This window comes from Oncorhynchus mykiss, chromosome 5 (genome assembly GCF_013265735.2).
Source record: "Oncorhynchus mykiss isolate Arlee chromosome 5, USDA_OmykA_1.1, whole genome shotgun sequence".
NCBI lineage: Eukaryota > Metazoa > Chordata > Actinopteri > Salmoniformes > Salmonidae > Oncorhynchus > Oncorhynchus mykiss.
The window spans coordinates 80,778,096-80,795,088 of NC_048569.1; the positions used below are offsets into that span (position 1 = coordinate 80,778,096).

The window sequence follows — 16,993 nt, forward strand, 5'->3', positions numbered from 1 at the left end:
CACTATTCCATATGCTGAGACAGCGCTCAGTTCCAAGCTACATTTCTACGTAATGTTGGAGTCAACAGAAACACAGATTTAAGCATAAATATTCCCTTACCTTCAATGGTCTTCGTTCAGAATGTTCTGGAAGGCTTCATACTTACCCAATACATCGTTTGGTTTCAAGTCTTGCGTCTTTGTATTAGCTACTGCTAATAACATCAGCTGAAATGCACCCAAAACGTCCTCTGGTCCGGAAAGGTTGCGCATCAAAACTTCAAAATTACATATTATATGTCGACTAAACAGGTCAAACTAAGTGCAGAAGCAAGCTTTATGATGTTTTAGACACGCAAAACAAACTTCAATTCAATCGGCCATCGTCTGCCCTTCTCTTGAGTGCTGGAACAAAGGAATGGCTGGGACCAATTCGCGCCCATACGCACAGCCTATTCTCTCGTGGCACGCACTAATTTCACTCCCATAGGGTCAATTCTCGCGGGATTTGAACGATTCAAAGCTCTACTGAAAGAGGACATCTAGCGGAAGAGATAGAAAGTGTCCCCAGAATCATAACTGGTTGGGAAGGGTGGGGGCCATGACGTCAAAGTTGCTCCAACTTTCATGGCCACAAAAACTAGTTTGGAAGAATGCCTGCCCTGTGAGTTCTGCTATACTTACAGACATAATTCCAACGGTTTTAGAATCTTTAGAGTGTTTTCTATCCAATAATATCTGGATATCCAATCTGGGCCCTAGTACTTAATGGAGACCAGACAAAGGAAGAGCAATACATGAATGAGCTAGAGGGATTGGTAAAGGGATAGAAATGCTGTGAGGAAGGAAGGAGGAGTCTAATGTGTTTCTGACCCCTGACCTCACAGGGTTCCAGGTGACATAGATGAGGTCAACGCTCTCAAACTGCAAGTGGACCAATGGAAGATCCCCACAGACCTGGAGGACCCACACATCCCAGGTAATACACACACTGTACACCAGTGATGGCTGGTGGCACTTTAAATGGGGAGTATGGGTACATAGTAATGGCTATGCACCCTCCGCTAGCCCCAGGCCCTCCCCCTTCTCTCCCACCCTCCCCTAGCCCCAGGGCCTCTCCCTTCTCTCCCACCCTCCCCTAGCCCCAGGCCCTCCACCTTCTCTCCCACTCTCCCTTAGCCCCAGGCCCTCCCCCTTCTCTCCAACCCTCCCCTAGCCCCAGGGCCTCCACCTTCTCTTCAACCCTCCCCTAGCCCCAGGGCCTCCCCCTTCTTTCCAACCCTCCCCTAGCCCCAGCCCCCCCCCCCCCCCCCCCTCTTCTCTTCCACCCTCCCCTAGCCTCAGGCCCTCTGCGGTGCTCTAATTCTCTCTGAATATGAATAGCCCCAACACCAAAGCATATTAGGAGCTGCAGCAGCAGGTCAACATGATTGGATGACCCACCCCCAGCACACACACACACACATTCCCCCCACCACACTGACACACTGAATGGGCCCGCTGCTAAACTACTGCAATTTTTATAAATAACAATCAAATAGATTTCATAGCAGAAAAGAAGGAGCAATCCTGTGTGGAGGTTGGCAGAGGTCATCATCAGTCACAACTCTATTACCAACACAGACATGGATGAGCACACACTCACACATAGAGAAGTGCGATGGTGTTCTTCTGGTCTGTTCTGTGTGTGATTAAGGCATTAGTGTCAGTGCGTAGAGGGGGGCTGTGTGTCTGACCAGTCAACTGTTTCTGTCTCTTGATTGGACTGTCAATGAATTTGTAAAAAAATTGACTTACACTGTACATACAGATAGCTAGAGCCCAAAAATAACTATTTCTCACCGTCTCCCTTTTCCAATTCTACCCCTTTTCCCCTTCTCTCTCCCCCCTCTCTGCTCCCCTTATTCCCACCCCACCCCCCAACAACCCAAACAGCCTCTCTGTTGAAGTTGTGGTACAGGGAGTTGGAGGAGCCGTTGATTCCTCATGAGTTCTATGAGGAGTGTATCACTCACTATGATGACCCTGAGGCTGCAGTCAACGTAGTGATGGGTCTTCCTCACATCAACAAACTGGTGCTCTGCTACCTCATACGCTTTCTACAGGTAACACACACATCATCTGCTCCGAACTCATCTTCTGTTCCAAATACACACTATCAACTTCAACATCACCCACTTCCTATAGATAGCAAACACACACACAATCAAAATCACCCATCATCATCTCTCTCTCTCCCTCCAGGTGTTTGGCCAGCCTGCCAACGTGGTGATCACTAAGATGGATGTGAACAACCTGGCCATGGTGATGGCCCCTAACTGCCTGCGTTGCCAGTCAGACGACCCACGCATCATCTTTGAGAACACACGCAAAGAGATGTCCTTCATCCGCGTGCTCATCCAGCGCCTCGACACTAGCTTCATGGACAGATTGCTATAGCCCCCCAAACCCTGCTCCATCACCCGAGGCCAACGACACAGGACCCCTATCGCCCTTCTATAGCCCCCCCAAACCCTGCTCCTGTACCCCAGTCCAATGATACAGGACCCCTCACCTCCCTGCTATAGCCCCCCAAACCCTACCTCTGCACCCCAGGCCAACGACACGGGACCCCAACCTCCCTGCTATAGCCCCCCAAACCCTGCCTCTGCAACCCAGGCCAACGACATAGGACCCCAACCTCCCTGCTATAGCCCCCCCAAACCCAACTCCTGTACCCCAGGCCAACGATACAGGACCCCCACCTCCCTGCTATAGCCCCCCCAAACCCTGCTCCTCTACCCCAGGGCAATGACACGGGACCACCTCCTTCCCCCTCCCTGTTATAGCCCCCCAAACCCTGCTCCTGTACCCCAGACCAACATCATCGGACCCCAATCCCCTTCCCTGCTATAGCCCCCCACTTTTAACTTCTCAACCAGAAACAACCACACAGGACACCCCCCAACTTCGACTGTACCCTTAAACCTCCCAAGGCCCCACCGGCCCCCCAGACCTTGCTATAGCCCCCCAACAATAACTGTACCCCCGACCAACTAGTTGGGACATCCCCCAACTCCAACTACTGCCCACTAAACCCAGCTATAACCTCCCAACTTCAACTACTGCCCATTAAACCCAGCTATAACCTCCCAACTTCAACTACTGCCCACTAAACCCAGCTGTAACCTCCCAACTTCAACTACTGCCCGCTAAACCCAGCTATAACCTCCCAACTTCAACTACTGCCCGCTAAACCCAGCTATAACCTCCCAACTTCAACTACTGCCCGCTAAACCCAGCTATAACCTCCCAACTTAAACTACTGCCCACTAAACCCAGCTATAACCTCCCAACTTCAACTACTGCCCGCTAAACCCAGCTATAACCTCCCAACTTCAACTACTGCCCGCTAAACCCAGATATAACCTCCCAACTTCAACTACTGCCCACTAAACCCAGCTATAACCTCCCAACTTCAACTACTACCCACTAAACCCAGCTGTAACCTCCCAACTTCAACTACTGCCCCGCTATAACCTCCCAACTTCAACTACTGCCCACTAAACCCAGCTATAACCTCCCAACTTCAACTACTGCCCGCTAAACCCAGCTATAACCTCCCAACTTCAACTACTGCCCGCTAAACCCAGCTATAACCTCCAACTTCAACTACTGCCCACTAAACCTAGCTATAACCTCCCAACTTCAACTACTGCCCGCTAAACCCAGCTATAACCTCCCAACTTCAACTACTGCCCACTAAACCCAGCTATAACCTCCCAACTTCAACTACTGCCCGCTAAACCCAGCTAGAACCTCCCAACTTCAACTACTGCCCGCTAAACCCAGCTATAACCTCCCAACTTCAACTACTGCCCGCTAAACCCAGCTATAACCTCCCAACTTCAACTACTGCCCACTAAACCCAGCTATAACCTCCCAACTTCAACTACTGCCCGCTAAACCCAGCTATAACCTCCCAACTTCAACTACTGCCCGCTAAACCCAGATATAACCTCCCAACTTCAACTACTGCCCACTAAACCCAGCTATAACCTCCCAACTTCAACTACTACCCACTAAACCCAGCTATAACCTCCCAACTTCAACTACTGCCCGCTAAACCCAGATATAACCTCCCAACGTCAACTACTGCCCATTAAACCCAGCTATAACCTCCCGACTTCAACTACTACCCAATAAACCCAGCTATAACCTCCCAACTTCAACTACGGCCCATTAAACCCAGCTGTAACCTCCCAACTTCAACTACTGCCCACTAAACCCAGCTATAACCTCCCAACTTCAAATACTGCCCACTAAACCCAGCTATAACCTCCCAACTTCAACTATTACCCACTAAACCCAGCTATAACTTCCCAACTTCAACTACTGCCCACTAAACCCAGCTATAACCTCCCAACTTCAACTACTGCCCACTAAACCCAGCTGTAACCTCCCAACTTCAACTACTGCCCGCTAAACCCAGATATAACCTCCCAACGTCAACTACTGCCCACTAAACCCAGCAATAACCTCCCAACTTCAACTACTGCCCGCTAAACCCAGCTATAACCTCCCAACTTCAACTACTGCCCACTAAACCCAGCTATAACCTCCCAACTTCAACTACTGCCCGCTAAACCCAGCTATAACCTCCCAACTTCAACTACTGCCCACTAAACCCAGCTATAACCTCCCAACTTCAACTATTACCCACTAAACCCAGCTATAACTTCCCAACTTCAACTACTGCCCGCTAAACCCAGCTGTAACCTCCCAACTTCAACTACTGCCCACTAAACCCAGCTGTAACCTCCCAACTTCAACTACTGCCCGCTAAACCCAGATATAACCTCCCAACGTCAACTACTGCCCACTAAACCCAGCTATAACCTCCCAACGTCAACTACTGCCCATTAAACCCAGCTATAACCTCCCAACTTCAACTACTGCCCATTAAACCCAGCTGTAACCACCCAACTTCGACTGTACCCTTAAACCTCCCAAGGCCCCACCGGCCCCCCAGACCCTGCTATAGCCCCCCAACAATAACTGTACCCCCGACCAACTAGTTGGAACATCCCCCAACTCCAACTACTGCCCATTAAACCCAGCTGTAACCTCCCAACTTCAACTACTGCCCATTAAACCCAGCTGTAACCTCTCAACTTCAACTACTGCCCATTAAACCCAGTTATAATCTCCCAACTTCAACTACTGCCCACTAAACCCAGCTATAACCTCCCAACTTCAACTACTGCCCATTAAACCCAGCTAGAACCTCCCAACTTCAACTACTGCCCGCTAAACCCAGCTATAACCTCCCAACTTCAACTACTGCCATTAAACCCAGCTGTAACCTCTCAACTTCAACTACTGCCCATTAAACCCAGCTGTAACCTCCCAACTTCAACTACTGCCCGCTAAACCCAGCTATAATCTCCCAACTTCAACTACTGCCCACTAAACCCAGCTATAACCTCCCAACTTCAACTACTGCCCATTAAACCCAGCTGTAATCTCCCAACTTCAACTACTGCCCGCTAAACCCAGCTAGAACCTCCCAACTTCAACTACTGCCCGCTAAACCCAGCTATAACCTCCCAACTTCAACTACTGCCCGCTAAACCCAGCTATAACCTCCCAACTTCAACTACTGCCCTCTAAACCCAGCTATAACCTCCCAACTTCAACTACTGCCCGCTAAACCCAGCTATAACCTCCCAACTTCAACTACTGCCCGCTAAACCCAGATATAACCTCCCAACTTCAACTATTACCCACTAAACCCAGCTATAACTTCCCAACTTCAACTACTGCCCACTAAACCCAGCTATAACCTCCCAACTTCAACTACCGCCCACTAAACCCAGCTGTAACCTCCCAACTTCAACTACTGCCCGCTAAACCCAGATATAACCTCCCAACGTCAACTACTGCCCACTAAACCCAGCTATAACCTCCCAACTTCAACTACTGACCGCTAAACCCAGCTATAACCTCCCAACTTCAACTACTGCCCACTAAACCCAGCTATAACCTCCCAACTTCAACTATTACCCACTAAACCCAGCTATAACTTCCCAACTTCAACTACTGCCCGCTAAACCCAGCTATAACCTCCCAACTTCAACTACTGCCCACTAAACCCAGCTGTAACCTCCCAACTTCAACTACTGCCCGCTAAACCCAGATATAACCTCCCAACGTCAACTACTGCCCACTAAACCCAGCTATAACCTCCCAACGTCAACTACTGCCCATTAAACCCAGCTATAACCTCCCAACTTCAACTACTGCCCATTAAACCCAGCTGTAACCCCCCAACTTCGACTGTACCCTTAAACCTCCCAAGGCCCCACCGGCCCCCCAGACCCTGCTATAGCCCCCCAACAATAACTGTACCCCCGACCAACTAGTTGGGACATCCCCCAACTCCAACTACTGCCCATTAAACCCAGCTGTAACCTCCCAACTTCAACTACTGCCCATTAAACCCAGCTGTAACCTCTCAACTTCAACTACTGCCCATTAAACCCAGTTATAATCTCCCAACTTCAACTACTGCCCACTAAACCCAGCTATAACCTCCCAACTTCAACTACTGCCCATTAAACCCAGCTAGAACCTCCCAACTTCAACTACTGCCCGCTAAACCCAGCTATAACCTCCCAACTTCAACTACTGCCCATTAAACCCAGCTGTAACCTCTCAACTTCAACTACTGCCCAATAAACCCAGCTGTAACCTCCCAACTTCAACTACTGCCCGCTAAACCCAGCTATAATCTCCCAACTTCAACTACTGCCCACTAAACCCAGCTATAACCTCCCAACTTCAACTACTGCCCATTAAACCCAGCTGTAATCTCCCAACTTCAACTACTGCCCGCTAAACCCAGCTAGAACCTCCCAACTTCAACTACTGCCCGCTAAACCCAGCTATAACCTTCCAACTTCAACTACTGCCCGCTAAACCCAGCTATAACCTCCCAACTTCAACTACTGCCCACTAAACCCAGCTATAACCTCCCAACTTCAACTACTGCCCGCTAAACCCAGCTATAACCTCCCAACTTCAACTACTGCCCGCTAAACCCAGATATAACCTCCCAACTTCAACTACTGCCCGCTAAACCCAGCTATAACCTCCCAACTTCAACTACTGCCCGCTAAACCCAGCTATAACCTCCCAACTTCAACTACTGCCCGCTAAACCCAGCTATAACCTCCCAACTTCAACTACTGCCCACTAAACCCAGCTATAACCTCCCAACTTCAACTACTGCCCACTAAACCCAGCTATAACCTCCCAACTTCAACTACTGCCCGCTAAACCCAGCTAGAACCTCCCAACTTCAACTACTGCCCGCTAAACCCAGCTATAACCTCCCAACTTCAACTACTGCCCGCTAAACCCAGCTATAACCTCCCAACTTCAACTACTGCCCACTAAACCCAGCTATAACCTCCCAACTTCAACTACTGCCCGCTAAACCCAGCTATAACCTCCCAACTTCAACTACTGCCCGCTAAACCCAGATATAACCTCCCAACTTCAACTACTGCCCACTAAACCCAGCTATAACCTCCCAACTTCAACTACTACCCACTAAACCCAGCTGTAACCATAACCTCCCAACTTCAACTACTGCCCACTAAACCCAGCTATAACCTCCCAACTTCAACTACTGCCCGCTAAACCCAGATATAACCTCCCAACGTCAACTACTGCCCATTAAACCCAGCTATAACCTCCCAACTTCAACTACTACCCACTAAAACTAGCTGTAACCTCCCAACTTCAACTACTGCCCACTAAACCCAGCTGTAACCTCCCAACTTCAACTACTGCCCACTAAACCCAGATATAACCTCCCAACGTCAACTACTGCCCACTAAACCCAGCTATAACCTCCCGACTTCAACTACTACCCCATAAACCCAGCTGTAACCTCCCAACTTCAACTACGGCCCATTAAACCCAGCTGTAACCTCCCAACTTCAACTATTACCCACTAAACCCAGCTATAACTTCCCAACTTCAACTACTGCCCGCTAAACCCAGATATAACCTCCCAACTTCAACTACTGCCCACTAAACCCAGCTGTAACCTCCCAACTTCAACTACTGCCCGCTAAACCCAGATATAACCTCCCAACGTCAACTACTGCCCACTAAACCCAGCTATAACCTCCCAACGTCAACTACTGCCCATTAAACCCAGCTATAACCTCCCAACTTCAACTACTGCCCATTAAACCCAGCTGTAACCTCCCAACTTCAACTACTGCCCACTAAACCCAGCTATAACCTCCCAACTTCAACTACTGCCCACTAAACCCAGCTATAACCTCCCAACTTCAACTACTGCCCACTAAACCCAGCTATAACCTCCCAACTTCAACTACTGCCCGCTAAACCCAGATATAACCTCCCAACGTCAACTACTGCCCACTAAACCCAGCTATAACCTCCCAACTTCAACTACTGCCCACTAAACCCAGCTATAACCTCCCAACTTCAACTACTGAAAATTAATCCCAGCTGTAACCTTCCAACTTCAACTACTGCCCACTAAACCCAGCTATAACCTCCCAACTTCAACTATTACCCACTAAACCCAGCTATAACTTCCCAACTTCAACTACTGCCCGCTAAACCCAGCTATAACCTCCCAACTTCAACTACTGCTCACTAAACCCAGCTATAACCTCCCAACTTCAACTACTGCCCACTAAACCCAGCTATAACTTCCCAACTTCAACTACTGCCCACTAAACCCAGCTATAACCTCCCAACTTTAACTACTGCCCACTAAATCCAGCTATAACTTCCCAACTTCAACTACTGCCCACTAAACCCAGCTATAACCTCCCAACTTCAACTACTGGCCCCCAAACCAGCATGACCCCTATCTCCCAGGCGGAGTCTCATCCCAGTCTGAGCCTGACCCCTCTACCGCCACTCTACACACAGGGACTTGCATCGCACAGACATTAATGTACAGGGTTACACACACACTCACCTAGACATACTCTCACATGTACATTTACTGACACACACACACATACTCTCACTTCTATAGTACACATCCATATACACAATGACAATGCTTAGAGTGACAAATGGCTGACCAATACAGTACAAGATCGATGGGATCAACCTATATCATTATTGAGATATACTCAGCCTACTATTGTCATAAATACACCCAATGTCGCACGCACACACACACACACACACACACAGCTGTTTGACTCCCTACCCACCCAAACGGCTATCACTGTCCGACATGTTTTGGTGCTGTCCACTCCCCAGTCCCCGCCTCTCTCCCAATACAAACCAATCACGTCTGCTTCCCCCTTCCTGATTCCATGTGAGTTCTCAAATGAGGCGTCAGTCCACCTATCAGCTCCAAGCCTAGAGCTACATTCACACTGCCATGAAGCCCCGTTTATCTGTCTGCACTGTTGTCACCAACCAACTGATGTCGATAAAGTTATTTTGTTATTTTGGACGGCGGTGGCTGATCCAGGACAGGTTTTAGAGGGGATCACCGCAGCACTGCCAATCAACTGTGTCTGTCGCAACAGGAAGGGATGTCAGACACTGTTCCACAGGACTTCCTGTGAGACTTTAGAAATACTGATTTACTGCACCCCCTACCACCCATCCCCTTGGCCATAGCCACTTCTGCCCCTTTCACCCCTCTGACCCCCCAGACAACCACACAACCTCACCCTCCCCTCACCTCTCCTCACTCAACCCTCTTCACCCCTCTTCAGCCCTCCTCACTCACCCCTCTTCACTCCTCTTCAGCCCTCTTCATCTCTCCTCACTCACCCCTCTTCACTCCTCTTCAGCCCTCTTCAGCTCTCCTCACTCACCCCTTTTCACCCCTCTTCAGCCTTCCTCACCCCTCTTCACCCCTCTTCAGCCCTCTTCAGCCCTCTTCAACCCTCCTCATCCCTCTTCACCCCTCCTCATCCCTCTTCACCCCTCTTCATTCCCCTTCACCCCTCTTCATTCCCCTTCACCCCTCTTCATTCCCCTTCACCCCTCTTCTTTCCTTTTCACCCCTCTTCATTCCCCTTCACCCCTCTTCATTCCTCTTCATCCCTCTTCATTCCTTTTCACCCCTCTTCATTCTTCTTCACCCCTCTTCATTCCTCCTCACCCCTCTTCATTCCTCTTCACCCCTCTTCATTCCTCTTCACCCCTCTTCATTCCTCTTCATCCCTCTTCATTCCTCCTCACCCCTCTTCATTCCTCTTCACCCCTCTTCATTCCTCTTCACCCCTCTTCATTCCTCCTCACCCCTCTTCATTCCTCTTCACCCCTCTTCATTCCTCTTCACCCCTCTTCATTCCTCTTCACCCCTCTTCATTCCTCTTCACCCCTCTTCATTCCTCTTCACCCCTCTTCATTCCTCTTCACCCCTCTTCATTCCTCCTCACCCCTCTTCATTCCTCTTCACCCCTCTTCATTCCCCTCCACCCCTCTTCATTCCTCTTCATCCCTCTTCATTCCTCTTCACCCCTCTTCATTCCTCCTCACCCCTCTTCATTCCTCTTCACCCCTCTTCATTCCCCTCCACCCCTCTTCATTCCTCTTCATCCCTCTTCATTCCCCTCCACCCCTCTTCATTCCTCTTCATCCCTCTTCATTCCTCTTCACCCCTCTTCATTCCTCTTCACCCCTCTTCATTCCTCTTCACCCCTCTTCATTCCTCTTCACCCCTCTTCATTCCTTTTCACCCCTCTTCATTCCCCTCCACCTCTCTTCATTCCTTTTCACCCCTCTTCATTCCTCTTCACCCCTCTTCATTCCTCTTCATCCCTCTTCATTCCTCTTCACCCCTCTTCATTCCTATTCACCCCTCTTCATTCCTCTTCACCCCTCTTCATTCCTCTTCACCCCTCTTCATTCCTTTTCACCCCTCTTCATTCCTTTTCACCCCTCTTCATTCCCCTCCACCTCTCTTCATTCCTTTTCACCCCTCTTCATTCCTCTTCACCCCTCTTCATTCCCCTTCACCCCTCTTCATTCCTCTTCACCCCTCTTCATTCCTTTTCACCCCTCTTCATTCCTCTTCACCCCTCTTCATTCCTCTTCACCCCTCTTCATTCCTCCTCACCCCTCTTCATTCCTCTTCACCCCTCTTCATTCCTCTTCACCCCTCTTCATTCCTCCTCACCCCTCTTCATTCCTCTTCACCTCTCTTCATTCCTCCTCACCCCTCTTCATTCCTCTTCACCCCTCTTCATTCCTCTTTACCCCTCTTCATTCCTCTTCACCTACCCCCCCTACACATCCTCAAGACTACATACACCTCCATTCCCTCATACTGACATGATTTCTGAATGTCTAAATTGAGATCCGTCCACCTCTGTCTGTTTTTCTGTCTGTATGTCTGTATGTCTTTTACTCTGTCTGTTGTTTACAAATGTACCTGTCTGTCTCCATCTACCGGTTGTCAGAGTACTGTCTGTCTTTTGGACCCGTACAAAAGTATGTTTTCTGTTAGCAGATGTGACTTGGTATGGATTATTATTTTTAAAGATATGTTTTTTGTTTTATTAATTGATGATTTGTTGTATTTAACAGAGTTTTAATGTTTTTTAACCCACTGTTTTATATAATTTAATTTATTTGTATTTATTTCAGCAATATTTCCTTAATGCCTTCTTCATAGACAGTATACTTTAGGGTTCAAAATGTCTGTGTCTGTCTCCCAAATGGCACCCTATTCCTTTATAATACACTTATTTTTGTCAAAAATAGTGCACTATATAGGGAATAGGATGCACATTGTCTTTATGTTTCTTTGAATGAATGTGTGTGTACGTGCAGGCATGTATGTGCTTGTGTGTGTTTTCAATATAACAGGGCATATACATCACATGTTCATATGCACATACATGTTGATATGTGACCCTGATATGTACAGTAGGTGTCTCTGTGTGTCTGAGAGTTAAGTCCAGCTGTGTTTTTTCAGTTCTGTTCATTTGTGTTACATTTTTTGGTGACAGGTTTATAGGAATGGATGCTTGTGAACCTCCCATCCCTTGAGACCACCATGCGCACACACACACACACACACACACACTCACACACACACACACACCATCCTTAGCCTAATTATTATTATGGCAGAAGGACTCTCATGCTCTTGCATTCACAGAATCTCTCATACACTAACATGTTGTGTGTGTGTGTGTATTTGAAGCCCTCATACACTAACATATTGTGTGTGTGTGTATTTGAATCTCTCATACACTCAGGTATTGTGTGTGTGTGTACTTGAAGCTTTCACACAATCACATATTGTGTGTTTGTGTGTATTTGGCGCTATCACACACTCAAATATTGCGTGTGTGTATTTGTGGTAGAATGATCCTTTCTTTGTTAAACTGGGTGTATGTGACAATACAAACATCTCAATCTAAAGAGATAAAGTGGATCAGTGAAGGAGAGAGAGAGAGAGTTATGTTTCCTCTGTCACCCTACTCCACTGCATCCTGATACACACTCTCACACACACACTACACAGAACATGACCAACGTGTACATTGGACCACTGTACAGACCAACGTGGAAAATACAACAAGATTGCCATAACAACACAAGTAAATAAAGCATCACACGTACAGTACGTAACAATGGAAACAGCTGTGGAAATAATTGTATCAACAGGGTGTTGTTGGTTTTTGTTTGTATTATTATGTTCTGGGTGTGAGCCAGACAATGATGGTCAAGTTTTATGATAGAGGTCTCTTTCTTCATCTGTGAACTGGCCTTCTTAGTGTTTCTCTAAAGAACATATAAACAGAAATGTGTGCCATCTTCAGCTCTTCCTATGATCAATTAAGCGTCCCAAATGGCACCATATTCCTTATATATTGCACTACTTTTGACATAAACCTGGTGGGCTCTGTTCAAAAGTAGCACATTATATAGGGAGCAGGGTGCCATTTGGGAGGTACACTAAATGTTTCTTTACCAAGACAACTGCAACACTTCTGGCCGCTGATACATTTAGCTCTGGGGAGTTGTTTCCCAAGCAAAGATGCTATAGAAATATAAGATACCATAGACAGGATGATAGTGTAACTAGTCGTGTGTGTGTGTGTGTGTGTGTGTGTGTGTGTGTGTGTGTGTGTGTGTGTGTGTGTGTGTGTGTGTGTGTGTGTGTGTGTGTGTGTGTGTGTGTGTGTGTGTGTGTGTGTGTGTGTGTGTGTGTGTGTGTGTGTGTGTGTGTTTGTGTGTGTGTGTGTGTGTGTGTGTGTGTGTATGTGTGTGTGAACAGTAGATAGAATAGAATGCAGTGATGTCATGCATTGACCCAGCAAATTGATTGAATTAGCATGCAGAACTTTGGGTCACTACTCTTTTAAAAACATAAAGTTACTAAAAAAACAAAACATGAAAAAATCTACATCAAATACTTACAGAAAGGATTTACAATCCTTAATCCTTACAATATTTAGCTTTAAAAAAAAATCCACTTATAAGAGATATGATTTGAAATCTCTTAAATATCTTTGTTTTTAATGATTACTGTTGGTTCTCATTTTTATTTGTTGCTACACATGTTCTTCTTATAGTCAGTGTCCATACTGTTATAATTATTAATGTCATTAAAATGACTGATATTGAACATAAGTAAGGTGGGAGTCAGCTGCTATGTACTCTGTACTCCTCACCTCCTCTTCTTCCTCTTCCTCCTCCTCCCTGCTCCTCAACGTTTTATTTTCTATTTTAACGTCAACTGTATGTCAATCACTCTGTTGGAGAGAAGACTTGGGAAGTAAAATGGACATTGTTTAATAAACTATTCAAATGTGAAATATCCCTGGTTTGTGTGACACTTTTATTAACTAACACAGTGACAGTCCATGATTTTCATTGTTGTCTCCCATGTCAATATTTTTTATTTATTTTATTTATTTCACCTTTATTTAACCAGGTAGGCTAGTTAAGAACAAGTTCTCATTTACAATTGCGACCTGGCCAAGATAAAGCAAAGCAGTTCGACACATACAACGACACAGAGTTACACATGGAGTAAAACAAACATACAGTCTAAACAAGTCTATATACGATGTGAGCAAATGAGGTGAGATAAGGGAGGTAAAGGCAAAAAAAGGCCATGGTGGCAAAGTAAATACAAATAGCAAGTAAAACACTGGAATGGTAGATTTGCAATGGAAGAATGTGCAAAGCAGAAATAAAAATAATGGGGTGCAAAGGAGCAAAATAAATAAATTAAATACAGTAGGGAAAGAGGTAGTTGTTTGGGCTAAATTATAGGTGGGCTATGTACAGGTGCAGTAATCTGTGAGCTGCTCTGACAGTTGGTGCTTAAAGCTAGTGAGGGAGATAAGTGTTTCCAGTTTCAGAGATTTTTGTAGTTCGTTCCAGTCATTGGCAGCAGAGAACTGGAAGGAGAGGCGGCCAAAGAAAGAATTGGTTTTGGGGTGACTAGAGAGATATACCTGCTGGAGCGTGTGCTACAGGTGGGAGATGCTATGGTGACCAGCGAGCTGAGATAAGGGGGGACTTTACCTAGCAGGGTCTTGTAGATGACATGGAGCCAGTGGGTTTGGCGACGAGTATGAAGCGAGGGCCAGCCAACGAGAGCATACAGGTCGCAATGGTGGGTAGAATATGGGGCTTTGGTGACAAAACGGATTGCACTGTGATAGACTGCATCCAATTTGTTGAGTAGGGTATTGGAGGCTATTTTGTAAACGACATCGCCAAAGTCGAGGATTGGTAGGATGGTCAGTTTTACAAGGGTATGTTTGGCAGCATGAGTGAAGGATGCTTTGTTGCGAAATAGGAAGCCAATTCTAGATTTAACTTTGGATTGGAGATGTTTGATATGAGTCTGGAAGGAGAGTTTACAGTCTAACCAGACACCTAAGTATTTGTAGTTGTCCACGTATTCTAAGTCAGAGCCGTCCAGAGTAGTGATGTTGGACAGGCGGGCAGGTGCAGGTAGCGATCGGTTGAAGAGCATGCATTTAGTTTTACTTGTATTTAAGAGCAATTGGAGGCCACGGAAGGAGAGTTGTATGGCATTGAAGCTTGCCTGGAGGGTTGTTGACACAGTGACTAAAGAAGGGCCAGAAGTATACAGAATGGTGTCGTCTGCGTAGAGGTGGATCAGAGACTCACCAGCAGCAAGAGCAACCTCATTGATGTATACAGAGAAGAGAGTCGGTCCAAGAATTGAACCCTGTGGCACCCCCATAGAGACTGCCAGAGGTCCGGACAGCAGACCGATTTGACACAGTGAACTTTATCAGAGAAGTAGTTGGTGAACCAGGCGAGGCAATCATTTGAGAAACCAAGGCTGCCGAGTCTGCCGATGAGGATGTGGTGATTGACAGAGTCGAAAGCCTTGGCCAGATCAATGAATACGGCTGCACAGTAATGTTTCTTATCGATGGCGGTTAAGATATCATTTAGGACCTTGAGCGTGGCTGAGGTGCACCCATGACCAGCTCTGAAACCAGATTGCATAACAGAGAAGGTATGGTGAGATTCGAAATGGTCGGTGATCTGTTTGTTGACTTGGCTTTCGAAGACCTTAGAAAGGCATGGTAGGATAGATATAGGTCTGTAGCAGTTTGGGTCAAGAGTGTCCCCCCCCTTTGAAGAGGGGGATGACCGCAGCTGCTTTCCAATCTTTGGGAATCTCAGACGACACGAAAGAGAGGTTGAACAGGCTAGTAATAGGGGTGGCAACAATTTCGGCAGATAATTTTAGAAAGAAAGGGTCCAGATTGTCTAGCCCGGCTGATTTGTAGGGGTCCAGATTTTGCAGCTCTTTCAGAACATCAGCTGAACGGATTTGGGAGAAGGAGAAATGTGGAAGGCTTGGGCGAGTTGCTGTGGGGCTGCAGTGCTGTTGACCGGGGTAGGAGTAGCCAGGTGGAAAGCATGGCCAGCCGTAGAAAAATGCTTATTGAAATTCTCAATTATGGTGGATTTATCAGTGGTGACAGTGTTTCCTATCTTCAGTGTAGTGGGCAGCTGGGAGGAGGTGTTCTTATTCTCCATGGACTTTACAGTGTCCCAGAACTTTTTTGAGTTAGTGTTGCAGGAAGCAAATTTCTGCTTGAAAAAGCTAGCCTTAGCTTTTCTATCTGCCTGTGTATAATGGTTTCTAGCTTCCCTGAACAGCTGCATATCACGGGGGCTGTTCGATGCTAATGCAGAACGCCATAGGATGTTTTTGTGTTGGTTAAGGGCAGTCAGGTCTGGGGAGAACCGAGGGCTATATCTGTTCCTGGTTCTAAATTTCTTGAATGGGGCGTGTTTATTTAAGATGGTTAGGAAGGCATTTAAAAAAAATATCCAGGCATCCTCTACTGACGGGATGAGATCAATATCCTTCCAGGATACCCCGACCAGGTCGATTAGAAAGGCCTACTCACTGAAGTGTTTCAGGGAGCGTTTGACAGTGATGAGTGGAGGTCGTTTGACCGCTGACCCATTACGGATGCAGGCAATGAGGCAGTGATCGCTGAGATCTTGGTTGAAGACAGCAGAGGTGTATTTAGAGGGCAAGTTGGTTAGGATGATATCTATGAGGGTATCTATGAATATACCAATGCACCATGTATAATTTTGTCTAGGGTTGCAAAATTCTGGGAACTTTCTTAGGTTTTTCTGAAATACTGGTTCGGGGATTCTGGATGTCCTGCTTGTTCCCATCTGATTCAGGGAATGTTGCTACCCGCATTTCTGGAAAATCTGAGAATTTCGGGAAAGTTAAAGGGACAGTGCAGTTTAAAAATATATAATTTGTTCCCTAACTCCCACACAATCAGACTGAGCATTTCAAGGGCCAAAGGAAGCTCATGGAAATTAATGATAACAAATATATGTTGGAGTTATTTTCATTAAATGAACACATACTGATTTATTAGACATACAGTGATGATTTTTTAAAATAAAGACAGCATGGGGGCTATAACCGAATGTTGCCACCCTAATTCTGAGTAAAGCCCTC

At 46.7% G+C, this 16,993-nt stretch overlaps 1 protein-coding gene and 1 long non-coding RNA gene across 3 annotated transcripts in view; one reads left to right on the forward strand and one right to left on the reverse strand.

The window, feature by feature from the left end:
• LOC110523013 (rho GTPase-activating protein 39-like) overlaps positions 1 to 8,032 on the forward strand; it is a 190,841-nt gene extending 182,809 nt beyond the window's left edge. Inside the window, exons 12-14 of the mRNA XM_036978529.1 lie at positions 867 to 958; positions 1,915 to 2,084; positions 2,224 to 8,032. Of these exons, the coding sequence (XP_036834424.1) occupies positions 867 to 958; positions 1,915 to 2,084; positions 2,224 to 2,418 (457 nt within the window). The 3' untranslated portion in view covers positions 2,419 to 8,032. The remainder of the gene's footprint in view (positions 1 to 866; positions 959 to 1,914; positions 2,085 to 2,223) is intronic.
• Positions 3,699 to 9,700, reverse strand: LOC118964670. Of its 2 annotated transcripts, none has more exons than XR_005051873.1 (3): positions 8,199 to 9,700; positions 5,086 to 6,244; positions 3,699 to 3,817 (listed from the first exon to the last, which is right to left on the reverse strand). It is a non-coding gene; the product is annotated as an uncharacterized LOC118964670 (long non-coding RNA). The 2 variants fall into 2 exon arrangements; XR_005051872.1 differs by having other exon boundaries at positions 3,699 to 4,137.
• Positions 9,701 to 16,993: the final 7,293 nt, after the last annotated feature.